This window comes from Elgaria multicarinata, chromosome 18 (genome assembly GCF_023053635.1).
Source record: "Elgaria multicarinata webbii isolate HBS135686 ecotype San Diego chromosome 18, rElgMul1.1.pri, whole genome shotgun sequence".
In the NCBI taxonomy this organism is placed as follows: domain Eukaryota; kingdom Metazoa; phylum Chordata; class Lepidosauria; order Squamata; family Anguidae; genus Elgaria; species Elgaria multicarinata.
In genome coordinates this window covers 12287580-12307776 of record NC_086188.1, presented here as the reverse complement: position 1 = coordinate 12307776, position 20197 = coordinate 12287580, and the positions used below count along the sequence as shown (strand labels likewise).

Genomic DNA, 20197 nt, shown 5'->3' with positions numbered 1-20197 from the left:
GAGTTCCAGAGCACTGGAGCAGCCACCGAGAAGGCCCTCTCCCATGTTCCCACCAAGCGCGCCTGTGTAGATGGTGGGACTGAAAGAAGGCTTCTCCAGAAGATCTCAAAGCACGGGCAGGCTCATAAGGGAGAATACAGTCTTTCAAATAATGATTTAAGGTGGATTTCTGCATGGAGCAGGGGGCTTGAACCCGATGGCCTTATAGGCCCCTCCCAACTCTCCTATTCTATGATTTTATGTGTTTTCAAATGGGTAGAAAACAACAGTTGAGCCTAGAAATCTTAATTCATAAAATTAAAAGTAGTAGGACGAAGGAGCTGAAGTTTTGTGAGAAGGGTATAGCCGAAAGACGTTTTGTAGAGAATGTTCAAGGTACAGCTTCTTTGTGTAATAAATGAAGAGTCTGAATAGCTGCAGAAGCTTAGAATCACATAAGTCTGGGTTTTAAAAACCACTTTTATTAATGTTGTAATGATAAGAAACAATAGAACTTAACTGTAATATCAGATTGCAGTTGGTTTTGCATTGCCTGGTCCTGCATAAACATGCCATTTTAGTGGGGCAAGCCACTGTCTGCTGCAGAAGCTAAAGCAGCTTAAACCGATTTTGCTGCCAGCAGCTAATTTCATTAAAAAGAGAAATGAGAGCTGATTGTGGAGCCAGGCAGATTGGTTCCGTTTGCAGAGTTCAAAGCAGCTCTTTTTTGAGCTGCTTCCGAATGGGTCTGTTTCAGCCTCAGCTCACAATCTCAAAAAGAGTTCCTTTTTCTATCATTTTTATGGGACCGGGGCAATGTTTTCGGCATGAAAAAGGACCTGCTTTAAACCAGCCTTCGCAAACCTAGTGCCCTCCAGATATTTTGGGATTACAATGCTCAGCACTCCTGACTGTTGGCCATGACGGCTGGGACTGATGGGAATTGTAGTCCAAAACATTTGGAAGACACTGGGTTGGGGAAGGCTCCTCTGAGTCTTTGAGTGAGATGTTTCCTATTGCCTGCTGGGGATTGAAGTTGGGACTGTTTACAGAAGCTTTGATGCTTTACTTTAGTGATCTAGGATGCAATCCTATGCATGTGTAGACAGAAAGAAAGTCCTACAACTCCCAGCATAGCTGTCTAAACATGCAAAGGACTGTGTCCTTAGTAATTTATTTAAATGGCAATACTTGAGTTACTATTGTGGTCCTCTTTTGTATGTTCTTATATTTTCTATACCACTGCTAAAAACTCCCAGCCACCTATGCATTCAGGAAGTTGGTGAGTAGACAGGGCAAAGAGGGCATGCCACTGGGCCCTTGCATGTCTGGAAACCCCACCATGTGCCTTCTTCCTTGGTACCAATCCAGCAGGTATAAAATGCCGTTTACCCCATTTCTTCCCAGCAACAAAGAGGTGATGGTTTTGTGCAGAATTGTCTGGGGCACGGCCCGATGAGTAGAAGCCAGGCAGGCAGCTGCTCTTCGTTTGGCTGAAGGGTGCCTGATCTTGATGCATCACAAAATTAGTCTAGAAGAACCCTGTGGTAGATCCGTGGGCATGTGTGATTCCTGTAAATTCCTTTTGGGCCTCTTTCAGAATGGCTGCCCTATTTCCTCCAGAACGTATTACAGGGATCTGCATTTCTCGATTTGCCGCTGGATCTATCTTGGCAGATCTTGTGTTTCTGAAATACGAAGATGTTTAAGGCAGCGATTCCATTTGCTCATGTAGATTCCCGTCTCTTTCAGTAGGATCCAGTGTAAGCATTTCCCGCACCGTTTTTGCAACCCGTAGTTCTGTGGGCACAAGACGCTAAAGCAGAGCAGTTTAGTTTTACACATTAAAACGGTTTGATTTTTCTAGATTTTTTCAAACGTCATTCTCTCTTTCCCCCCTTCTTTTGTAGGCATCTAGCAGTGCGGGAAACCTGGGAGTGCTGATTCCTGTTATTGCTGTGGTGAGTGTTGAAGCCAAGTTATTTACTTTCCTGATGTAGAGCATGGTGTTTTTGGGAAGTTGGGAAGCTGAATATTTAGGCAGTAATTGAATGGTAGAAATATGTCATAGAATGATCAGCTCTATTTCCCCCCCCCTCCTTATTGTGCCAAAAGTAGAGGGCAGTGAATGCCTTTTTAATGATATAACTTCAGATAGACAGGTATAGTTAACAGTACCTATCTAATTAAATAGTTAAGGACCTAGATTGAGAAAAATAATTATCATCCGAGTTCCTTAAATGCAGAAGCATGCAGCTGGGGAAAAAATAGTCCCCACATTACAGACTGGGAGAAAAAGCCCCCAGGAAATACGTAACAATAGTCCATAATTTAGCAGCATTGCAGAATTTTTTTGGAGAATGCAGGTCCTCTTCTGTACACCTGTATTTGTTCTGGCTGGGGAAGAGATCTCTTTATTTGGGCTGATTTGTAGATTGAAAATTATTGCTCTTCACTAAGACCAATTCCTCTTGCTAGGAAGAAGTGGTTTCCACGAAAGACGTCAAAATACATACTTCGCTTCAAACTATTTTGGTGTTTGATCTGAGATTCCTTAATCTGCATTCCCACCCCCTGCAACTGGGATGCTCTCAGTAAATACTGTTATGAGCTTTAACTGAAGTTAATGGTTACATGAAGGGTCTCTAAACCAAATATTTGGTTTCCTTGCACAATTTATGATGAACATGACTCCCCAGCTGCTGTTGCGTGTGTTTTTCTATGTAGCTTGTTAGTAGGAATTGATCTTTGTTTCAGAAAAAAAAATACTATTCAATATTACCACTTTATATACATTATTATTGAATATACTAATAATAAACTCAGGTGTTGAGTTAGGATGGGTAGCAGGAACATCGCAGTGCAACCTTGTGTTGCAGGGCTTCTTATTTTTCATACAAAGAGATCATCTTGGTGCATTTGTTACTTACTTATTACATTCGTCTTTCGATCGTTAGCTCAAGCTCTTTGGGTGGGTCACAAAATAGAGGTTAAAACCTTAAGAGATGGCCAGCTTTTCACCAGACACATCAAGATAAGGTTTTGTTAACCGTATTTAGTTTTTGGTTTTGGGCAAGGACGAATGGTAGCGTAGAAAGTCTGATATAGAGTCAGACCCATATAGAGTAAGACTTATTGATTGGCAGCATCTCTCCGGGGTTTCAGATAGGAATCTTTCACAGTCCTGCGTGGAGATGTCAAGGACTGAACCTGGGAACTTTTGCAAATCGAGAGCTTCAGCTATTGGGTGGTATAGCAATGTAATTAATAAATATAACTTCCCTGTTTTGTATTCGGATGCAGGATCTCATTGGGGAGCTAATTAGCAAATACATAAAGCAAACCAGAAACTCACATATTCTTTAAACACAGAATAGTGGAGTTGGAAGGGGCCTATAAGGCCATTGAGTCCAACCCTGCTCAGTGCAGGAATCCACCTTAAAGCATCCCTGACCGATGGCTGTCCTGCTGCCTCTTGAAGGCCTCTAGAGTGGGAGAGCTCATGACCTCCCTAGGTCATTGGTTCAATTGTTGTACTGCTCTAACAATCAGAAAGTTTTGCCTGATGTATAGCTGGAAATTGGCTTCACGTCACTTGAGCCCATTATTCCGTGTCCTGCCCTCTGGGATGATCAAGAAGAGATTCTTGGCCTCCTCTGTGTATTTGAAGAGTGCTATCATGTCTCCCCTCTGTCTTCTCTTCTCAAGGATACACATGTCCAGTTCTTTCAGTCTCTCCTCATAGGACTTTGTTTCCAGACCCCTGATCCATCCTCTTTGCCCTCCTCTGAACCCCCTCCAGCTTGTCTGCATCCTTCTTGAAGTGTGGTGCCCAGAACTGGATGCAATACTCAAGATAAGGCCTAACTAGTGCTAAATAGAAAAGGGTTTTGATCCTGTTTGCACAATAAAGCTTTTCCTTCCTCTTCATTTTATTTATTTAATGGATTTCTTAGCTACCTTTCAAAACTGCAGTCTTACAGCATCTTTCCTGTTGATAACTCCTGTGGTCCCTAAATAGGTGGTTGTGGGGGACCCTTCAGAATACCACTCATTATGATGTTGGGGGCTGTAACGGGAGAATAGAATCCGTATAAAACCAACCAACCCAGAGATCTACCTTTGAACTAAAGCTCTTTTGAATCCAAACCGTAGTTTCCAGCGGTGCGCATTAAAACCACTAATCTTTCTGTAATCGCATTGAAGTTTCTCTTGAATTAGTGTTAGTTTGAACAAAAACATCATCACATTGAAAGGAATATATATATATAAAAGAAAACCACTTAACATCAATACTTGTAAATATTGAGAATGCTTTGGCCAAAAGTAGAGCATCTACTTACATTAAATTATGGAACTCACTACCACAAGATGTAGTGATGGCCTCCAATTTCAATGGCTTTAAAAGGGGGTTGGATAAATTCCTGGAGGCAAAGGCTATCAATGGCTACTAGCCCTGATGGTTATGTGCTACCTCCAGTATTCAAGGTAGTAAGCCTGTGTGCACCAGTTGCTGGGGAACATGGGTGGGAGGGTGCTGTTGCACCATGTCCTGCTTGTTCATCCCTGGCCGATGGCTGGTTGGCCACTGTGTGAACAGAGTGCTGGACTAGATGGACCCTTGGTCTGATCCAGCAGGGCACTTCTTACGTTCTTATCTAAGCCCCAGTAGTTTCAGTGGGAGAGTTTCAAGAAGAAGTATTCAAGTTTAGCTGTCCGGAGCCCACCGTTTTCTGATACAAAAGGCACCTTAAATTGGGTTTCATGTTTGACCGAATTTTCTGTATGGTTAGACTAATAGTTAACGGGCAGAACTCCAAATTATATTGGCACTGAAGCATATAAAGAAAATCTGCATGCGGTATCCGAATCTGGGATTTTAACACAACCTTTTATTATATATGAATTAATGTTATAATCATGCTGATATATATTTTTGTAGCAAGCGTTCTTATAACTTCAGCATACATTCCTTAAAAAACAAAATAGGGAGCAGTGTTTGCATCTGTACATGATTGCTTCTATTGCATTTTGTGACCAGGACCTCTGGGATGTGTACATATCCGGGTTTGAACATCAGCTTTGCTGTTCAAAGTGCAGATTTGTTCTTCTTCAAACAGATCTCATTTTAGAATGAAAAGAGATTCATGCATTCCTTGCCAAATAAGCTTCTCTCACATCTGCACTCCCAAAATGATGTTGCTGGGTTCATGTTCTTGCTGATACACCCTAAACTGAGTGATCTCTATTTTTTTGTGCTCTTTGCACCATCCCTTAAAGCAGGGATGGCCCTCCAGATGTTTTGGCCTACAACTCCCATCTGCCCTAACCTGTATAACCAATGATGAGAGATCATAGGTCTTGTAGGCCAAAACAACCCTGCCTTGAATGCTCTAAATAGAGATGCATTTTCCTGATCCCTTTACTATGCACTTTCAAAAATCCCTCTATATAGGAAACTGGGAGAACTATGATTCAATACTTTCTAGGGATTGGTTTTAAACCTTATCAATGCACCTTCATTTTTCATAGCTGAATTATATGTATTAGGCTTTGTACACTTATTAGGAGAAGAGCCCCATCTTGGTAGTAGTACAACTAATACTGGAGAGCCACTACTAGTCAGGGTAGACAGAATTGGGCTAGATGGACCAAAGGGTGTGGCAGTGCAAATCTACATGTCTTGACTCAGAAGAAAGTTCCATTGAGTTCAATGGGGCTCACTCCCAATTAAGTGGGTATAGGATTGCAGCCTTAGTGGGGTTAAGGCAGCTTTCTATGTTTAACTAAAGCCAGTCACCCTATTTTACACTTCATCTTTCACTTAGATTACTGCTAAATTTGATAAGGTGATATATATATTTTTCTAGGAGGCCAAATGAACAGGGTGTCCCCCTCTTTATACAAACAATCTCTTTTAGGCTGTTAAGATCTTCTAACAGTGTTTAGGTATAAATACTGGATAGCCTTCTCTGCATTTTTAACAGTCAAGCTCAAGCTATCTGTCTAGAGCAACCTTTTCTAACCTGGTACCCTTTAAATGTGGATTCCAACTCCCATCATTCCCAGCTAGCATGGAGCATGGCAGGTTGGGGAGAGCTGCCTTAGCTGGAATCTCCTAGGCTTCTGCTTCTTCCATAACCACGGGTGCTTTACCCAACTTTAAATGCAATCTAAGTTGATTTCCTTGTTCTGTATTCTGTGTGGTTCTCATCAAATTTTAATAAACTCATCATTCTTCTATAAATTAAGGTTTTAATCTCTTTTTGGCCAATGGGAAAGATCCATTATTAGTAAATTAAAAACTGTGTGTTGCTAATAATTTGACTTCCTAAAGATCAATGGAGCCAATTATATTCACTCTGCAGGTGGCATGAAAATGTTCACCAAGATGCATCACAAATGCCACTGGCCGCCATGTTGCTTTTGCTGAAATAAAACAGGACATTTAGCACTTTATGGCCACAATTATCCTTACAAATTGTCATCAAATCATCTTATCGCTGTGACTTTTATTCGGGCTTTTATTGCATTTTTCATCTGATAGCACTTGTGACTTAACACAACGCCTAAAAATCTGCATGTAAAAACAGATACATTAAAAACGTAGGAAGGCTGCCGAGATGCCTTCTTCTAGAAAGCTCATCTCTGCTTTTAAACCTTGTTTGGGTTGGCAACTCTGCCTATGAAAAGCAAGCAGCTGGTGCGGTGCTCGTAGATGAGGATTAGAAAAGGGCGGTCGATAATAAAACGAATTTGAGTGGAAAGGGGCATGAAGCCTACACTGGTCACTGCGGAAGCTTCGGTGCCTTCTTCGTTCACCGTGATAGTCCCTTGATGATTGAACTGTAAAAAGAAAGGGAAAAAAATATTATAGCACATCAACATTCAGAAGCAGCAGTTCTATGGATCAAAGCACCTGGCCAGATCACGAATCTATAACCTCTACCCCAACCATTGCTGTGTCTTCAACTTTGAGGCTGGTTTTGAACCGTTTTCTCTTTCTCTCCTGGGCCAGAGAAGGCTTATGGCAAGAGGTAGGTGGGTTTCAGTTCCCGCTCGTGTGGACTTACCTTATCAATGATGATGCTCTCTTCTGAAATCCCAGAATAGTTTCCATTCTGGGTGAAAAGCTCATTTATTCCCAGTGCTTTCAGATACTCGATCAAGTCGTAGCTCCTCTGCAGCTTAAATTTAGGCACGACTACTTCTCTCGTTCTAGGGAGAACAGAATGATGGCATCAGCTTTAATTGACTTGAGCCAAGATTGTAGAATCCAGAGCAGGCTGCTTTTGTTTTCCTATGTCTGCAGTGTTAGAAGCTATTAATGGAGCTTTTACTGTTCTGCAGCAGGTATATCTCTCACAGACTACTTAGGACTATAGTCCTATTTCGGGCTGTAATGTTTAATGTTATCCATTATCAGCTGGTTCGCTCAACCTTTTGATTGACAAAAAGATGACCCCGTTTGTCCAGCAGATTTTTTTTTAATGTATATATTTTAATTGTAAAAAATTACGTATGATGGCCCTTTTTAAGTATCTTGGTTCTAAGCCACTTAAAGCTGTAGAGGTGATAACCAGCATTTGAACTGAGCCTGCATACCAGTGATAAAGAGGGCACATGCTTAAAAAAAAAAAGAGGGAGATTTTAGCCAGAACTTTGACATTTGCATTCTGTAACAGCTGAAGAAGCTTCAGGCGCTTTTCAAAAACAGCCTTGTGTAGAGCATTTTCCAGCAGTGCAGCCTTGATGTAAGTAAGGCATGTGTGGCCATAGTTTTCTTCAGGAACAAACACTGTTGGTGTGCCAGCACAACCTGGGAGAAAGCACTCCTAGCCATCACCTAGTGTGGGCTCTCCCACACTACAGGCCTTCAAGAGGCAGCTGGACAACCATCTGCCAGGGATGCTTGAAGGTGGATTCCTGCATTGAGAAGGGGGTTGGACGCGATGGCCTTAGAAGCCCCTTCCAACTCAACTATTCTGTGATTCCATGAATCCAGGAGCAAGGGTATTCCAAAGCAGCGACCCTGATTTCAAGGTGTGTGCATCCCTGTCGTAGGATTGGTAGCCGTTACTGACCAGAGCACTCCTGTTTTGTTTGGATTAAGCTTCAAATCTGTCAGTCCTTCCCTATTCTCAGGCAACAGATTCATTACCTCCATAGCCTTCCTGGACTGAGATGGGAAGGAGAGAGAAATGAACATTGTGTGCATATATCGATGACAACGAACTTCAAACCTTTGGATTGTCTCTCCCATTAGTGTCATATAGAAGCTAAATAGTATGGAGCCCCGGGTGTACACCATAATTTGGTAGACCGGGCATTGAGCAGAGGTTCACCAGCATCACCTTCAGTAAGGTCAGGGAGGTGGAGTTTTTGATCGCCTAGGCAGGACCTGGAAGCTCTTCCGCATTCCCCCGCTGCTTTCTCAATTGTTTTTATTTCTCCACACACACACACACACTGCCCGCCTATTCCCATGCTTTTCTTCACAACTGTAAGGTCTAGACCCCCTCTTCCTTTTTAAATAAGAGATTTTCAGAATGCACACTAGTCACAAGATTCCAATCGTGGTAGAACACGCACACAAATACAGCAAGTCTTGATTACAAGTATGCAGCAATCTCCCGTATATATTTTATACAGGCAATTTGTATCACAGAATATGGGGTCATAGAATCATAGACTAGTAGAGTTGGAAGGGGCCTATAAAGCCATCGAGTCCAACCCCCTGCTCAGTGCAGGAATCCACCTTAAAGCATCCCTGGCAGATGGCTGTCCAGCTGCCTCTTGAACGCCTCTAGTGTGTGGAGCCCACAACCTCCCTAGGTCATTGGTTCCAGTGTCGTACTGCTCTAACAGTCAGAGTTTTTCCTGATGTCATTAGGAAAAAGACCAAATCCATGGCGACAGATTACCTGTTGGTCATGCTCTTCCGCCATCTCTCCACCACCTGGGGCGTCAGTTGTTTCTCCAGCTTGTTCATGCCTGTGAGCTTATGCGGCAGTACAATCAACATGCTGATATTGCCCACGTACGGCAGTTGGAGGACGCCGCAATCTAGCTCGCTATCCACAGTGGCCAGGAAATTGGCCTTCGTCTGCATCATGTCAACTTTCACAGTCTCTTTTTCATTGAGGCGGAAAGTGCGTTTGTGTGTCATATCCACTGGGAACTTGTTTTCCCAGGTTCCTGTTAACACAACGAAACCTTATTGCAGAACTCATTTTACCACGCAGTACAATTGGCAGTCTGAAGCTATGAAAGCAATATTCTACTGACTTTGGCAGTTACGAGGAAGGTAGCTTTCCCTCCCCCTTCCCCCATTATCGAGGTGACACTCTTTTTTTCCTTGTAAAAATGATTAGACTTTACAGCATAAAATATTTTAGGCTTCGCCTAAAGCCTTGGAAAACCGTTATTAACATGGAGCCGACAATGAAAATATTTCAGTACATTCTTCTATAGAACTCTACTTAATCACACTTAGAAATAAGGATCAATGGATGTACATGGCCTCATGTTTTCACCATTTTGTGAGAGGAAGGTGGTGTATAACAGCACAGATATGTCTCTATACGTATTTAATTTATGGAATTCACTTCTTCCAGGTGTGATAGCCACCAACTTTAAAAGGGGGTAAGACAAATACATAGAGGCTATCAATGGCTAATAGATGTTTTAATTTTGTTGTAAGTTGCCTTCGATCTCTCTTGAGAAAGGAATCTAAGCGCGTATTTCTTCGATACTAAGACACACTTTCCCCCCATATAAACATCTCGAAAAACAGGGTGCATCTTACGCGGGTGTGTTTATTATTTCTTAGAATCAAAGCTTTTTTTTTCTGTTGGTGATACTGAAATTAGTGTGCATCTTACAATCGATGGCGTCTTAGAATCGAAAAAATACAATAATAAATAATAATAAATAATAATGGCTATATGCAGACTCCAGGTTAAGAGGTAATACTCCTTTGAGTAGAGATGGGGAGAACTTAGCTTAGTCTGCATTTTTAAGCAAACAGATCAAATTTATACTTCCCAGACTAATATATAGATCGGAACACTATTATCCCATGGCTCAAAAACTGAAAATATATGGATCGGAACACAATTATCCTTCTTGACTCAGAAACTGCATACAAAATTGAAGATACTGGAGGAAACAGAGTATGCAGTAGATGCAGTTTTTTGTGTGGTTTTAAAAGGAAAGCAAGAACTACAGAACGATGTGAAATGTTTGAATACATGTGGAACTGACATAGACGAGACATAGGTTGATTTGTTCATCCCTACCTGTGAGTACGAATTCCTGGGGAGCAGCAGCAATGAGCCATTGCTTGTACAACAGGAGTTTGCTTGTGGGTCTAATAGTCTTTCTAGTCCCATCTTTCACTGTCGCCAGACAGATGCCCAGCATGGCCAATGGAATGTTAACTAGATAGACCTTTAATCTGACCTGGAAGAGTTCATATATTTGGATCTTTATTCAAAAATAAATAAATGGATAAACCCACAGGTTTGTGAGCTGGGCCTTTTAAACTTAGTATAAAATGCAGGTGGAAGACAATATGCTCAGAGCTGCTCGTGATGGATGAATGCTGGATAAGCTCCAAATGTGGAAGGTGCTGCACCAAGAGGAGCTTTTTCAGAGGTGGAATCCTAGTAGCTTATATATATGATAAAAGGAGCAGATGTTGGTGTTCTGATGCTATTATGTCAATCAAGATCTGGCGGGATAGGAACAGTGTATTCAGGCATCGGTTTAGACCAAGGAGGAAAGCAGTTAAAATTTGGATTCTGTTTAGGCTCATCAGAATTTAACTCTCTGGTTTGAAATGGTTTGAAACCAGTTCATACAAACTGAGGTTAAACTCTTATAACTAGGATGTAACTTATATACTGGGCGGGGTCATAATTCAGGATGCAGAGGAGGTGTGTTACATGTAGCAGACCTCTGGTTCGGTCCTCAGCATCTCCAATTAAAAGGATTTGGGTAAGAGGGCTATGAAAGGCCCATTTCTGCGATCCTGGATTTCCACTGCCAGTCATAGTAGACAGTACTAGGCTAGGTGGGCCACTTATGGAATCCCTTCCAAAGACAGGTTAGGCTAACTCCGAGGACTTTTAGGTCAATGGCAAAAACATTTTTATTCCGCCTGGCTTTTAGTGGTTTTTCATTTTGAGTTCGAAGGTTTTAACTCTGCATTTCTTGGTTTTCATACTTTTGTTTAATTCTGTTACGGTTTCAATTGGTTTTGTATGTTGTTTTTGTAAACTGCCTTGAAGGTCCTTGCTGGTGCTGAAAGACAGTGTCGAAATGTCTTTGTAAATAAAGAAGGAAAGGGCTTGGAGCACTTACGAAGAGGGTGCCATTTTAAACCATTATATTTTTATATTGCATTTTATGCTGTATTTTGTGGTTTTGATTTTTGTAAACTTCCCAGAGTGCTTTTGGCTATTGGGCGGTATAGAAATGTAATAAATAAGTAAAGTCAAGGTCTAGTTAGGAGGCCGTGCTCAGGGTTCATCACCCAAGAGACCTTTGCTTCATGAGTGCAAGAGCAGAAACCTTCTCTATTCTAGTACTGTTCTTGCACTTCTCTGTTGTAGCATTGCAGGTCTGCAACTCCCTTCCTAAGAAGACCACCAGCCTGTACCGCAGGTAATGGTTTGTGGAGAGAAGGTTAACTCCCCCTGCCTCTAGCCCCATTGTCCCCATTCTGCAGCGACTGGTATTAATTCTTTTTCCAAAGCAGGAGATGTTGTTTACAGATCTCCCTCACCTTGTCTATGTGGTCCTTAATCATACAATGTGGAAAACCTTAGGATTTCTCATTCAGGTAACTACTAACCTTTGGCCTTAGCAGGCAATATATGCTTTAACAGCTGATTTTCTGTCAAGCAGGCTAAATTAGCACACGTAACTAAAGGGTAAGTCGTCTGTTTAGAGTTAAGAGGATTTCAGTTGTCAAAACCAAGTCTGACCATGATCAGCTGGCCGGGATCAACTGCAAAGCGTTTGCTGATCCCTCTTTGTTGCACTCTTTTTTAGTATTCTGTTTGGCAATCATACGTGTTACATGTTTTTGGGGAAACGGCATTGCATCTTTTTGTTTCTTTACCTTTAAAGTATAAGCAGTTGAGAATCATCATCAGCGTGGCGGGGTCTACATGCACGAGAGCTTCCTTTATTAAACCTTTGGTGAGCTTCGAAATCCGCTGGTTCGCTTTAGCAATGAAGGCTGGGTCGGAGAAGTCAGCCGGCTGAGCCTCAGCAAAATAGTACTTTTTCATGTTGTTTTTGAACTCACTCAAGACAGGAAATTGTTTTTGAATGTAAAGATCGTTGACTGACCTGAGCGTGTAGCCAAAATTCCTCCTGAAGAGCCGGTGAGTGAGCTTGTGGAAGAGGTTGTGAATGGTCGCTATGTCGTACTTGGAGCTGGCGTTCACAAAGTCTCCGAAGCCCAAAGTAGCCAATACCTCCTCCTGTGTTTGACCCTTCAGTCCCAACGAAAGCATAGCCATGGCTGTGGAAATGCCCACCGGAGCCAAAAGGATGTTTTCTGAAACGTTGACTTTGTCCTTCAGACTCCGGTAAAGGTTGAAGGCGAAGTTTGCATTGAGGATATTGAGACGCTGGATTCTGCTTTTCCTTTGGAAAAGCTCCAGAATGTTCCCTTGCGTGACCTCCGAAACGGGATCTGGCTCAATGATGTCAAAGTAGAATTCATATTCATTTAGTATTTTATCAAAGTCAATATAGTCTTCCTCCTCCTCCTCTTCAACGCTCAAGACATCAGTCACTGTATTCTCTTTATGAAACTCGGGCGAGAGATTAAGCGTTTCATTGCCATGGAACCCACGAGGGTCGACCGACTGAGCGTCACTGAGCTGTTCAAAATGCTCGTGGAAGTCTTTGATTCCGCACCATGCAAGCTTTACAGCGAGAGAAAAGAGAACGGAGCTCAGCAAGAGGTTCATCTTGGCGAGCGAGAAGCTGGAAGGTTCAGAACATCACAGTTAGACATTCTGGGACTTGAAAGCTTACACACATTTTTAGGAAGTATGTTCCTTTATCAGTATACAAAGGCTAGGAGGAAGCACTACGAAACACAGTTTGGACTTCTGAGTAAACATGCATATGTTTAGAGTGACCAACCTTCTACATTGAACTATCAACGTCATTGAGCTCGTACAGCGTAGTGTTTAGTGTTGGATCCAAATCCCCATTCAGCCATGGGTGCCCTTGGGCCATTCACTACTTCTTATCCTTGTCTTTCCCCACAGTGGTTAGTGCTAACCCTAGAGAACCACAGTTTCGCTAACCACAGAGCCTGAAGTGTGATCTGAACAGGCCCAATAAATCTAGAGCCAAAGCCCCAAGAGAAGCAAATACAAATCAATAACAAAACCAATATTATAGCAGTGAATTTCGAAGTCATGTTGAAATTCAGCCTCGAAAACTAATTGTTCTCTTGTTTTTACATATGCAGCGCAAAACCTACTCAGAACCTATGCTAGAGCAAGGCAACAGTTTTAGTCTTATTTTAGTTTATTTGGTTTCAGTAGTCATTGTTGAAGGCTTGCTTGATTCTCCTTTACAATAGAATTGGTATTAGTAGATTGCAGGTGTATTCCGGCCTCTTCATTACATAACTTTTCATACGGATGATATGTAATGCTTAACAATGTTTAAAATTTGTCATTTTTATGGCAGCTAATAATCCCCTCCTTTATTAATTAAAGTTAGTCCATCTCCAAAAGAGAGTAATATTCCTTACCTCCTGTATTGCCAACAGAATGCTTGCAAGAGAACCTCAAATAAAGTGGATGAAAATGTTTAAATGTGAACTTTGGTGTTTGGGTACGTGCTAAAGCAAATAGGCTGTAAATCAATCATTGCTCAGCTTATCTTGTCAGCTAAAATCCCTTAAGTTGGCGGGTTGTTTTTGCCAGTTGACTTTCCGCTCCCTTCCATGTTCATATGTTTTAGGTGTTTAGTTTTACATTGAGGGGTAAAAAAAAAAAAGGGGGGGGACTTTACTTTAGGATACGTGTTGACACTTTTGGGGGATACATAATAGCTCTTAAGGTACAACCCTATGCATCGCTGCATGGGGAACCCTGGGAGTTGTAGGACTTTTTTCTGTCTAAACATGCCTAAGATTGTGCCTTTGAGGATCTAGCAGGAACAACCGTTGCCAGTGCATCCTCACGTTCTGCCAGATTCACAGATTATTTTCTGCAACGAGGAGTTATTTGCAGTCGCTTCACATTAAAGCCCAACAGAGGTGAATTGTAAGATCAGGAACCAATGCATTTATAGCGCACCTTTAGAACAGACTTTCTAGAATCATGCTGATCTATCATCCTGATGCGTATTGGTTCCGTCACATCAGATAATTTTGTGTTGATCTCTGCAGCAGGGTGACCTCGCCTATGCTAGATGTGGCATATGTAGTTTCCCCCAATTCTTTCGGTTTTAATCAAAAGGCTGTGAGTGAGCGGAGAAATGATGCTGGTGGGGACTGCTTAACTTCCCCCCCTCCAATTGTTTTCCCATTCAAAATCACCCTTCCAAATCTGCATTTCTCTTAATGGTGGAAAAAAGTGGGATTGTTTAGCTTAGGAAAAAAAGGGTGAGTAAGGAGAGACATAACAGAGGTGTGGTGTGGATAAAGAAATATTTTTCTGCCTAAGACTAGAACCCAATAGGATCATCCCATGAAGCTGACTGGTGGGAGATTCAAGGACAGATAAAAAATAAAAGGAAGGACTTTTTTACACTGCAAATAGTTCAGTTATAGAATTCACTTCCACAAAATGTAGTGATGCCACCACTTTAGATGGCTTTAGAAAGGGATTGGACAAATTCCTGGAGGAGAATGGCTACTAGTCTTGATGGCTATACACTATTTCCAGTATCAGAGGCAGTATGCCTATGTACACCTGTTGCTGGGGAGCATGGGCTGGAGGCTGCTGTTACACCCATGTCCTGCATGTGGGTTTCCCCCGGGCAGCTGTTTGGCTACTTTGAACAAAATGCTGGACCAGATGGACCCTTGGTCTGGTCGAGCATGGCTATTCTTTTGTTCTTAGATACATGTGCCATGTCTTTTTCAAGACTGATGAAAAAGTGGGTCAGGATGGTAGGGCTTGAGCGGAAAAACTGCTGGAGGCGAAAGGGTTAAGCAGCCTCCCCTATCCCTGCTGGTAGTTCCTCTGTTCAAACTTGCAAAATATTGATATAGATAGTTAACCATTGAAGGACTGAGCCCAAGAAAAGTCACCTTATGGTGGTAAATATGGCTAGGGGAATATCAGATCTGCTCCTTCTTAACGTTGCGCCTCTCATATTCACCAATCACTCTTCTTGTTTATCTAAACTGCTTTTGATGTGATATGATACCATCTAATGTAATAGTCGGGCAGTCTTCAATTACATCTTCTAGGGGGTGGACCTTTTTTAAAAAAACATGCTGAGATTATCACCTTTAAAATTGAAAAGTTGATAGCGTTACAACATGTGGAATTTAAAATTTAGTTCCTGAGCTCATAACATAGTCAACTTTTGTCTGTTTTCTGCACATTATTTATACATTAATCTGTTGTGAATATGTATATGTCTTGAAATGTATGTGTGGAGGTAATCTTGGGTCTTATTACTATTAGATATCATTAATAGAGTACTGTAAATTTGGGCATGCACCCCCCTCCTGTGAGGTGGGATGATGATAAAAATTGTATTATTACCAGTTTGCATTTGGGGCCCAAATTCCCAGGGCCACACATTGAGTCATGTCAGAGCCCACAGTAGGTGTCAGACTAATGAGAAGTAATATGATATGGATTTTTGTTTTTTGCTTCTTTTTAAATTTTGTTTTAACTGTTTTATTCTGTTTTTATTTTCATTTTACCTTGTACACCGCTCCGAATTTTTTTTCAATGAGGAGCGGTACATAAATATTCGAAATAAATAAATAAATAAATAAATAAGATCAGAAGTACCAGAATATGAACATATCACTGCATTTATATTGGCAGATTATTTAATAGACTTCTACCTTACTTTTCCTTTTGTTTTATTCCTGTTTGTTTGCTAGCTCACAAGACGCTTGCCACCCATCAAAGAAGCTAAGGCCAGGTTACAGAAGCTCTTCCGTGACTTCTGGCTGTATTCTGTGCTCATGGGATTTGCTGTGGAAGGCTCAGGTAATCCAGAGACCTCTTTTTATAAAGAAAAAAAAACTTCTCAATGGGGTGGCAGGAGAATATGCCATGTAGCCAGCCAGTGCCACATTTAAAGGAGCTTATTTGCCAGGAACTTTACCGCTGAAGAATTTCAGCGGGACAGCCATACTAGTCTGTTGCAGTAGCAACAAATAGTCTGGGGGCACCTTTAAAGGCCAAGACTGGATTCAGATGTAATGGGAAACCATTGCTTGCTACTACATGAATGAGCCTCCGGCTCACATACTTTCCCTTCCTCTTGTGCAGCCATGACGAGAAGATCAGAAACATCTGGTCCTGCTTTTAATCAAACCACAGTTACACTTTATATCGCCTTTACGTTAGGGAACCGTGTTTTGTTTTAAACGGTGGTTTCCAAACAAGCCAAGATCTGAAACCATGATTTGATCCTGGCTTGTTCCAACAAACCACAGTTCCTTCAGTTTGAACGTAATGAAGAACTATGGCTTGCAACTCGAGGTCAATGGCAAACTATGGATGTCATGGCAAATGATGGCTTACCACAAAAGAGAGAGTTGGATTGGGCAAGGGGAGGAGGAAGGGTATGATCTTGAGACTCACTCAACTCTGGTTACATGTGGATCAAGTCTTCATCTTTCTGATAGAGAATCCAGTGTTTAAATAGTAAATGAATCTAATTGTGTTACTTTTAACCACCCTCTACCATTTTCTTTACACTACCCTTCTGGTGCTAGGGTCCAAGTTAGTTATCAAGTCTTAGTTGGGAAAAAGACAGATTTTGAATTCGAAATGACTCCAGTCTGGCAGAAAAAAATAAATCATATTGGTATCACATTCCATCAATGTGGTTTAACCAGAAACTATTGGGATTCATTGGACCTCACAAGGTTAACAAAAACCGTTGTCGTTATGGAAGCGTATTAGGCATGTTCTGGACACATTGCCCAGAAATAAAGTTCTCTCCTCCTCCTCCTTGTCCTCCTCCTCCTCCTCCTTCTCCTCCTCAGGGCTTTGGCCAGAAGAGTGGTATGAGGGGGTTTGTGAAATAGCAACCAAGTCGCCACTTCTGACATTTCCTAGCAAAGAGCCTCTTCGCTCCGTTCTTCAATACAACTCTGCTATGAAAAACGACACCGTCACGTCTGTAAGTTGTTTTTCTCTGACGACGTTTCTCAGATATTCATGAATGCACAAGAGTTATCATCCGTGACTGCTGCTAAAGGCAAAAGGAATAACTGGATGTGCCCTGCAATTCCTAGCTGAACATGATGAAGGAACAGCAAAGGTCTCTTTCACTGAAACCCCAAGTGGAAAACTTGTGACTACAGGTGATGAGGGCCAGGGGTGATTTACAGAGGCAAATCAGCTGGAGGAAAGTAGTACATAAACTTTGCCCCGCTTGCTGATTCTCCCTGTTCCCTGCAACCCCTCTCCCAGGCCTTTTCCCCTCGATGCTCCAAGACCAAAAAACATCGTGGGAGAAAGGATTGTAGAGGAGAATCGACAGGCAGTTGAAGTGCTTAACCCTGGCCTGCCGGCCTGCCTGCCGATTTCCACCTCTATCTGCCCCCGCCCGACATTAACATTGCAAGCAAACCTGTGTTTGAGACCCCCATATTATCCTCATCAATGTAGTTCTGTCTGGGGTGTTTCAGTTTGAAAGAGAAAACATTAATGGTGTTCTTGATAATGGCTTGGCGAAAATATTCAAAACCGAGGGTGACGGTTTTATACCTGTGTGGCGTTTCAGAAGTCCTCTGCGTTGATCCCGTTTTTCTAATTTCATCTTCAAGACATCAGCTGCAGCTTGATGATCGTTCTTTGCCTTTGTCTGCTGCTTGCCTGGAGCAGCCGGCCGATGACTTGCGCGTGCTTTTTATCAGGGAAGAAGCAGATCCGTTGGCCCTCCGTTGGGGTTTGTTTTGGCAGACTTCATCCTGACTTGTGATGTTGCGTTGAGCTGCATCAGCATTCCTTCACCTCACTACTTGGAAACCAAACACAGGGTGTTTGTCTTCTCCTAGGATGCACTTTGAAATATTTGAGCACCTTTTGTATGCCGCAGAAGGGTCGTAGGTTTCTCTCGTTTGATTCCCTTTATACAGAATAATTAGTGGCGTTTTCAAGGAGCTTGGCAGGTTCAGGCTGCAATCCTATGCCTACTTACCTGGGAGTAAACCCCGTTGAACTCAGCGGTGCTTAAGAACATAAGAAGAGCCATCCTTTTACCTCTTAAAGGTTTCACACCATCTCCCTTGAAAGTTATTGGCATCTTTCTTTTATGTTACTTAAGAACATAAGGAGAGCCCTGCTGGATCAGACCGAGGGTCCATCTAGTCCAGCTCTCTGATCACGCAGTGGCCAACCAGCCATCGGCCAGGGATGAACAAGCAGGACATGGTGCAACAGCACCCTCCCACCCATGTTCCCCAGCAACTGGTGCACACAGGCTTATTGCCTCTGATATTGGAGATAGCACACAACCATCAGGGCTAGTAGCCCTTGATCGCCTTCTCCTCCAAGAGCCATCCAAAAGCTTTTAAAGCTTACTTCTGAGTAGACATGCATAGGACGGTGCTGTTAGTCACTTCAACATCTTGTGCCAGTAGAAATCCTGCTGCCTGTTTGGAGTGGTTCCCAATGTCGAAGTTGGCTGTTCTTTGCTTTGCCTTTAGGCTGAACTGGGTGAGTTACGGAGCACCATCATCAATCTTTTAGATCCTCCTCCAGAGGTGTCGGCCCAGATCAATAAGCTGGACTTTGCCATGTCTACCTACCTGCTATCTGTGTACCGTCTAGAATGTATGAGGTAAATTTCTAAAACCCGCCCGTGGATTCAGAGTGTTTGGTTTCTGGGGTTTGGTTTCTAAAACCCGCCCGTGGATTCAGAGTGTTTGGTTTCTGGGGTTTGGTTTGGTTTCTTCCCCTCAAATAAGGAGGAAAACTTAGCACATTTCAGGCTGGCACAGGGTTTTAGGCCCCTAGCCCATTAGAGTGGATGCCCAAATCCTCACTGTTTAATTACTTTCCATTATATCCTTTAGAAATAGTGTGAGCAGGGGTATGAGAGCCCCCTCCAGCTTGTCATAAGAACATAAGAGCCCTGCTGGATCAGACCAAGGGTCCATCTAGTCCAGCACCCTGTTCACACTGTGGCCAACCAGCTGTTGACCAGGGATGAGCAAGCAGGAAAATCGGTTGAGCTTTCCCAGCATTGTTGTCAAAAGCTAATTGGGAAAACTATCAGCCCATGACCCCCCTATCAGGAAAAGCCGCCCCACATGCTATTTACGGGGAGGCCTGGGTGGGGTAGGGGTGGAGTGTTTTCAGTGTTAAAATGAGACACACACACACACGCACGCACCTCTTAGCCTCTTCTCCAATATAAGGGTTTTGTTTTGAATTGGGGGAAGATTTGGGCTGGAAGCCCTGTCTCTTGAGTTGGGTCCAACTTGAAGGCGGCTTGACCCAAACAGTTCCAGAAATCAAGAAAAAGAGAAGACCCTGACACCATGCATGTGTTTAACATTAGGTCATGTGGATGGCACTTCTTTTATCTGGTCAAGGTCTCCTTAGTCCATCATGCTTTCTCCAGCAGTGACCAGTGAGGCGCCTTTGGAACGTTACAAGCAGGGCATGATGCTCCCTCCCTCTAGCCCTGTTCAGCTACCTAACGCGTCAAGGGGCCACTAGGAACACACAAGGCTAGCCCCCAACCCTGGCCCAGACATGATCATTGTCTGGTCCATGTTGTGTTTCCTCCATGGCCAACTGAAACCGTGACTGACCAGTGTTCCTGTCCCTTTGTTGGAAATGCTGTTGTTATTAGAATCGTAGAATAGTAGAGTTGAAAGGGGCCTACAAGGCCATCGAGTCCAACCCCCTGCTCAGTGCAGGAATCCACCCTAAAGCATCCCTGACAGATGGTTGTCCAGCTGCCTCTTGAAGGCCTCTAGTGTGGGAGAGCCCACCACCTCCCTCGGTAACTGGTTCCA

The 20197-nt window shown here is 42.7% G+C and overlaps 2 protein-coding genes across 2 annotated transcripts in view; one reads left to right on the top strand and one right to left on the bottom strand.

Annotated features, from left to right (window-relative positions):
* The window catches only part of PI4KA (phosphatidylinositol 4-kinase alpha), a 93044-nt gene that overhangs the window by 27879 nt on the left and 44968 nt on the right, over positions 1-20197 (top strand). The window contains exons 19-22 of the mRNA XM_063143880.1: positions 1890-1940; positions 16094-16202; positions 17210-17346; positions 18878-19011. Of these exons, the coding sequence (XP_062999950.1) occupies positions 1890-1940; positions 16094-16202; positions 17210-17346; positions 18878-19011 (431 nt within the window). The remainder of the gene's footprint in view (positions 1-1889; positions 1941-16093; positions 16203-17209; positions 17347-18877; positions 19012-20197) is intronic.
* On the bottom strand, positions 6472-13861 carry SERPIND1 (serpin family D member 1). The gene is made up of 5 exons (XM_063143909.1): positions 13772-13861; positions 12110-12987; positions 8904-9177; positions 7053-7197; positions 6472-6825 (listed from the first exon to the last, which is right to left on the bottom strand). The coding sequence occupies exons 2-5, from the start codon at positions 12969-12971 to the stop codon at positions 6634-6636; spliced, it is 1473 nt and encodes a 490-aa protein (XP_062999979.1). The 5' UTR covers positions 12972-12987; positions 13772-13861; the 3' UTR covers positions 6472-6633.

Bases quoted from the DNA above. Each gene is read 5' to 3' on its own strand.
- SERPIND1 (XM_063143909.1), bottom strand. From the start codon at position 12,971: ATGAACCTCTTGCTGAGCTCCGTTCTCTTTTCTCTCGCTGTAAAGCTT. The intron at 9,178-12,109 runs GTAAAGAAACAA...TTGTGTTAACAG, and splicing joins CAACTGCTTATACTTTAAAG to GAACCTGGGAAAACAAGTTC. The intron at 7,198-8,903 runs GTAATCTGTCGC...TGTTCTCCCTAG, and splicing joins CGGAAGAGCATGACCAACAG to AACGAGAGAAGTAGTCGTGC.